This window comes from Lytechinus pictus, chromosome 6, assembly GCF_037042905.1.
Source record: "Lytechinus pictus isolate F3 Inbred chromosome 6, Lp3.0, whole genome shotgun sequence".
In the NCBI taxonomy this organism is placed as follows: Eukaryota; Metazoa; Echinodermata; class Echinoidea; order Temnopleuroida; family Toxopneustidae; genus Lytechinus; species Lytechinus pictus.
The window spans coordinates 18139530-18146174 of NC_087250.1; the positions used below are offsets into that span (position 1 = coordinate 18139530).

Genomic DNA, 6645 nt, shown 5'->3' on the forward strand with positions numbered 1-6645 from the left:
ATCTACATCCATGGCGTGGCAAAGTAATTTAAAAGCCTTCGTTGAAACGTTGCCGTTGTGAGAACCTGACTGATAGTTCACGATCATAATTATTATTGATGTCTTCATCCGTCCTATCGAGTCAACAAGCATATTACCCGAAATGAAATAAATCTTTTTTGTTTGTTTTCTAAACAAATATTTTGAGCTTCCTCGAAAAAGAAAAACACGTTAACCGATGGAAACTTACCTAGTGACGTCTGTTTGTTTGGAGGGAAATTGGCATACAGGTCCATCTAACACAGAGAGAAAATGAAGAGAGAATTGGACATTAAACGAACATTCCACTGTGTTTTTTTTTACAATAATAATACTTCTCCTCTTATTTCATAATTTAAAAATTACCTTCGGCATTAACAGATCATATAAACTATGCTTATGATGTCAGCGATAGTGTCACAGGATGTATACGTACACCTCGTTATGATAAATGGTTTAATACCGTTCATTTAGTTCAAGGAGCTGAATGACATCATGGACATGGCGGGTAATTCTTGAATCCATACCCCTATCCGAGTCTGTGGTGATTAAAATAAGAAACACAACATTTCATCATTGAGTTATCAAACATGAAATTCTACCTGTATATCTGATGACAAAGGCAATAGATCGTGATATCCCAAGCTTCCCAGCCTGTGTAATTGTTATGGTAATCACTGCAAAGTTTAGATCGTCTTCACTGGGTGGAACGTATATCGATATACATTGGCTTATCTTGGCTAGAAGGTCCCTAAGAGAAACGATCTGTTGGGGGTGAAAATACAGCAGCAGAATAGAAATGCATAAACCGCCAAGAGGCTGTTCCGTTTGGGCAGGCCTTGATCCACCATCAAAAAAGGTACTATTTAAACGCAGGGGGGGGGGGGCTACTTAGATTTGGTTAGGATCAATGTTTTTTTTTTTTTTTTTTTTTTTTTTTTTTGGGGGGGGGTTCTCCAGACTCTACATATCTCCCCAGACAAGAAAAAAAAAGTATAGGGGGTCTACATGTATTGGGCTACTTTTCAGAATCTATTGGCCACATCTGCCTCATTCTTGGGGAAGTTTTAACATTGAATAGGGAGTTGCCCGCCTGGGGCTCTTTTTAAAATTTCTTACGGGCAGATTGCACAAGAGGTTCTTTGCAAGGACAGTCTATTTGTGTCGTTGATTTGTAATGTGCCGTATGAGTCGCATTTTTAATATCCATCACATATGAATATAAAAAGATATACATGTAAGCCTAAATCTATTTTTTACTTTTTTTTAGGTCTACTATGCCGGGGGGGGGGGTACTTAGATTTGGTTTGGACAAAGGTGTGCGGCTGAAGGTTTGAAACCCGTACCCATATTTACAGGCCATTTTGGCTAAAAAGGTACCCATTATTAGGGATTTATTACAGGGGCAGATCCAGGATTTCCAAAAGGGGGGGGGGCACATTTTTGCCTGGAAAACTTGACAAGCAAAAAAAAAAAAGAAAAAGGTTATCGCCCAAAATGTAAGGTAATTTTGTATTTGCACCTAAGACATTGGAGTAGAATATGGACCCATGTTTAAGGCCAGTATCTAAAAATTGGGACCATGTTCAGGGATTTTCCAGCATAATACCATACCCCATGTTCAGGATTTTTTTTTCCAAAAAAGCGACCCATTCTAGCGGCACATCCCCGTATGCCTTATTTTGTGAGTACTTGAAATCGCTTGGGGATTAGTTTAATGCTAACAAGGAGCCGGATTGCTAAATGCACCTTATTTTTTTACGGTTATCAATTAAGTTATGAGCTCATAATTACCTGGCTTTCAATTTCTTCTTCCTCACGATGGCACGTGATTGTGACGTCACCAGCCTTTTTTTCAACATTGAAAGGGACCGAGCGATGACATCTATGGTAAGATTGTTGTCTCGACTCCTCTTGAGTAGCCTACAAAGATGATTACGATTATAATCTATTTTAATTGTTGAAAAATGAAAAAAAAAAAAAAAAAAAATCGATATTTTATCATTCTTAATAGAAATCTGAAGTATTAATATTCCTAAGACTAATTTTGCCTGCCTAATTAATATTTGGTGCGGCAGTGCTATTTATTTGTCTGACGCGACCGGAGCTTGAAATCACGACTTCCCGCCGCTTGTGAGTCGGACGCTCTCCTATCTGAGCCAAAACAGTTGAAAATATTGATAATATATAATAATGTTATTACCAACATGCAGTTACAGATGTGAAAAGTTACTTTACTTCATTTAATTGTAAAAAGTATCTTGGTCTTTATTTACAAAGGTGCTAATATATATCTTAGCAGAACTATCTATAACAATGTTGGTGATAAGAGCAACACTGAATATGACATTGATAATTATATCAAAAATGATAATGATAACAATAGTAATAATAAGAATATCTATAATAGTGAAATGGTTCAGAGCGCTTCAAATCATCACGTCAAGCAATAGCATTCAAGTAATTTTGTTCTACCCGCAAACATTCACCTCATCTGGCTGGAGGGTGGAAATTTTCAATCAACATTTTCTCAAATGATAAGGATCTTCCGGTTTTCAGAGCTGTCTTGATTTGGCGAATGACCGATAATTTTGAACTTATTGTGAGTGACGATGTTTAGTACTGACCGCTTCGTTTCCAGGTAGGTCATTACACAACTGAAGATTAACTGCAAACTCTTGTCCTCTTTCGATCCTGTCTGGGACGTATGGAGTACAAATAAGTTGTTGTCGGATCACCTGTTGTTCAAGAGGAATCAGAACCCACCACTCTGCACAGTGGCCAATGTACAGCTCAAGATGTCTTTTGTACATTCTGCAGTATGGTGGTTTGTCTGGTGAGCTGGAAGATTGCTTTATTAGAGTTTTTGGTAGATCTTGTTTTACCAATGCCGATAAGAGAAAAAAGATCAATGGAATGCACTTTATCACAACTTTCAGAAAGTCATTATGGTTATAAACTGTATAACTATCAGGAACGGTATTATTAGTGACATAATTAGCTCATGAAGGAAGCTGATATATTGAATGATGACACTGCGGTGTTGATTTTTTTTTATAACAAACACGTGTACACGTTGGTATCAATAATGCACAAAGCATTTTCATTCATTTAAAGCAAGATAAAAGAGCAATGCATAGAAATACGCCTCGGTCAATGAAGGGCCCTGCCGGGAATCGAACCCCGGACTTTCAGTGTGTAGTCAGGTGCCTTAGACCACTCGGCCGCGGCACCACGCCGTTGATAGTGAAAATGATGACGATCGATGCCACTTGTAATTATACTGATTGTAATGATGATCTTAGAATGTCAAATTAGATATTTGGTATATATATACTGTAGGTTAGCTTCAAAGTCATTAAAAAAAAAAAAATAGTCCTTATGCTTTACTGATACCATAATAGTCCAATCTCAATCTTTATGGACTTACTCGTGATTGAGTCCCACACACGACAAACGATGTCTGGTTTCACCTGCTCTGGATTTACGACCAATAAAGAATGTGGTATATTGATCTTAACAGGCTGGTTGAAGATCAAGGTATGAGGGTCACACCTGATCCCGTAGCAGATCAATGATTCACCTTCAGTGACATAAATACCGGGATTGTCTGTAAGGATGGCTAGGGTGAACTGACAAGAGTCATCAGATAGAACCGCTCCTGGAGGAAGGTACATTGATATTCCATGGTCTTCTAGATTAACTTCCTGACTGGAATTTCTGTTGACTTTGACAGAGGCATCGTTAGAGTTCGATGGCCGATCTGTGATATATGCACGTATACAAGGTGAACAAAAAGGTCATGGTACACACAATACAGAGGAACAAACCTGTTCCTTAGCCTTGTTATGATCTCGGTTATTCAAATTCAGTTTAGAATGGTTTGTTTTTAGATTAAAAGAATCAATCAAGGCATAAAAACGAATGACAATAAGGCATAGCATAGTGTACAATATAACACAACACAAAAACAACAATTATTACATAGCTGAAGATAAACAAATTATGACAGAACATTGACCATACGACGTCAGCGAACTTAATCACAGAACACATATAACATTAAACAAATCCGCTAATATATAGAATACAAAGTTTTATAATCAATATGAATCATATTGATATATGAACATTTCAAAAAAGTCAATGTTAAAATCAGAATGTTGATTTCCAGATCGTTAAAAATTATTAAGAATGGGAATGAATGGGAAGGTAAGATAGAAGGTGGAGTTGATAGGAATAAGGGAAATGAATAAGGGAAATGTATTGAGAGATTTGATATAAAATTACATAGGAGGTAAAGTATTATGAGAAATGTATATTAAGAATAACGATTTCAAGTGAGAAGAAGAATAAGAACAAAAAGAGAAGAAGTGGAAGGGCAAGAAGAATCAAAGGTAGAAGAACAATACCATATTAAACGAGACGAAACAAGTAAGTGAATGAAAAGACAGAAACATTAAAATACAAAGTAAATATACATATAGTACGAATATATAGGTACAAACCACTTGTTCCTAAAGTACACATTACAGTGCTATGTTTTTGGATGAACGGCCAATAATATACATATTAACGTGCAGTCATGTGCGACGACTTCGGTGACGATTTCGTGATTCATATTTCAGGAATGCTCTTACCTCTAGTAGACTGAACACCATCCAAGGAAGGTAATCTGCAGTAAGCAATTAATACAAAATTATTCAACTTCTAATATCTTGAATCATATTTACTTCATCAACTGAAATAAATCATTTAGAATATTCAAAAGAAAACCATAATTTTTCGATGGACTTCTGATAATAACGCATCAGTGAAAAGTATTCACATATCATGTGCCATTTCAAATTGCACACGATGTTCTTTAAAGCTACACGGGCTAATCAAACGAAGATAATGTTGAAAGGACAATTCCATCCCAACAGAAAATTGGTTTGAATGATAAGATAAACTCCACACTAGCATAACACCGAATATTTAATCAAAATCGGGTTGGAAATAAGGTTTTCTCTTTTAAAGTTTCGCTCGATTAAAAAATAACATTTGTACAATATGCACACTAGCGTACCTATGGGGGGGGGGGGGGGGCAGACAGACTGCCCCCCTGACGAGTCACAACCCATGCAAGGGACGTACCCCCCCCCCTGTCGAGTCACAACTGATCCCTGACGGGCCACCAGTGGCCCCCTCAATTGAAATTGAAGACCTTTTTTTTCTTTTGCTTGTCAATTTTTTGTTCGGGTGCGAAATGGCCTTTATATCCTGTTGAGGACCCTTTTTTCTGGCAGAAATCCTATATTTGTGGTTGATGACCCGTTTTTTTTTTTCTTGTCAATTTTTTTTTTGGCGGACGAATTTGCCCCCCCCCCCCCCCTGTTGAAAATCCTAGGTACGCTACTAAATATACACATTCTGGTCGGTATGCAAAAGAGGGAACTGATAATGTCACCCACTTGCCATTTCCTTTGTATTTCATTATATAAAATATTCTAGATTTTCTCCTCATTCTCATATGAAGCAAGGTTTCATTCCACTCCGAGCATGTGGTATTACCATTGCTTTAACGATTTTATGGTTCGGTCAAGATGGTCCTCATTGTCAAATCTGTAAAATTGAAATATTACACATTTCAAACAATAAAAATATACAAGTGGAATGCCTCTGGCCGTCTCACCTGCATCACGCGATTCAATATAGCAGCAGTGCTGATTTTGAAAACTACTATAACTCGCACAAGATGTTCAGTGATACTTGGTTACTCTTATTTCCACGTTTTATGAACTAGACCAATACACTTATAGAGATATGATGGCAATTCAACAAATACCCCCAACGTGGCCAAAGTTCTTTGACCTTACATGACCTTTGACCTTGATCATGTGACCTGAAACTCGCACAGGATGTTCAGTGATACTTGATTACTATTATGTCCAAGTTTTATGAACTAGACCAACACACTTTCAAATTTATGGCTGTAATTCAACAAATACCCAAATTTGGCCAAAGTTCATTGACCCTAAATGACCTTTGACCTTGATCATGTGACCTGAAACTTGCACAGGATGTTCAGTAATACTTGATTACTATTATGTCCAAGTTTCATGAATCAGATCCATAAACTTTCAAAGTTATGATGGTAATTCAACAGATACCCCCAATTCGGCCAAAGTTCATTGACCCTAAATGACCTTTGACCTTGGTCATGTGACGTGAAACTCATGCAGAATGTTCAGTGATACTTGATTAACCTTATGTATAAGTTTCATGAACTAGGTCCATATATTTTCTAAGTTATGATGACATTTCAAAAACTTAACCTTAGGTTAAGATTTTGATGTTGATTCCCCCAACATGGTCTAAGTTCATTGACCCTAAATGACCTTTGACCTTGGTCATGTGACATGAAACTCAGGCAGGATGTTCAGTAATACTTGATTAACCTTATGGCCAAGTTTCATGAACTAGGTCCATATACTTTCTAAGTTATGCTGTCATTTCAAAAACTTAACCTCAGGTTAAGATTTGGTGTTGACGCCGCCGCCGCCGTCGCCGTCGCCGCCGCCGTCGCCGTCGGAAAAGCGGCGCCTATAGTCTCACTCTGCTATGCAGGTGAGACAAAAAGGAAGC

The 6645-nt window shown here is 37.5% G+C and overlaps 1 protein-coding gene across 1 annotated transcript; it reads right to left on the reverse strand.

Moving 5' to 3' along the window:
• Nucleotides 1-225: 225 nt before the first annotated feature.
• LOC129263209 (uncharacterized) lies at nucleotides 226-4693 on the reverse strand. Its single transcript, XM_064100451.1, has 5 exons — nucleotides 3449-4693; nucleotides 2646-2893; nucleotides 1813-1941; nucleotides 621-783; nucleotides 226-275 (listed from the first exon to the last, which is right to left on the reverse strand). The coding sequence occupies exons 1-5, from the start codon at nucleotides 3693-3695 to the stop codon at nucleotides 226-228; spliced, it is 837 nt and encodes a 278-aa protein (XP_063956521.1). The 5' UTR covers nucleotides 3696-4693.
• Between the last annotated feature and the right edge of the window lie 1952 nt (nucleotides 4694-6645).

Coding starts and splice junctions, on each gene's coding strand:
- LOC129263209 (XM_064100451.1), bottom strand. CDS start 3,695: ATGTACCTTCCTCCAGGAGCGGTTCTATCTGATGACTCTTGTCAGTTC. Junction 2,894..3,448: donor TGTGTGGGACTCAATCACGA/GTAAGTCCATAA, acceptor TGGTAAAACAAG/ATCTACCAAAAACTCTAATA. Junction 1,942..2,645: donor ACCTACCTGGAAACGAAGCG/GTCAGTACTAAA, acceptor TCATCTTTGTAG/GCTACTCAAGAGGAGTCGAG.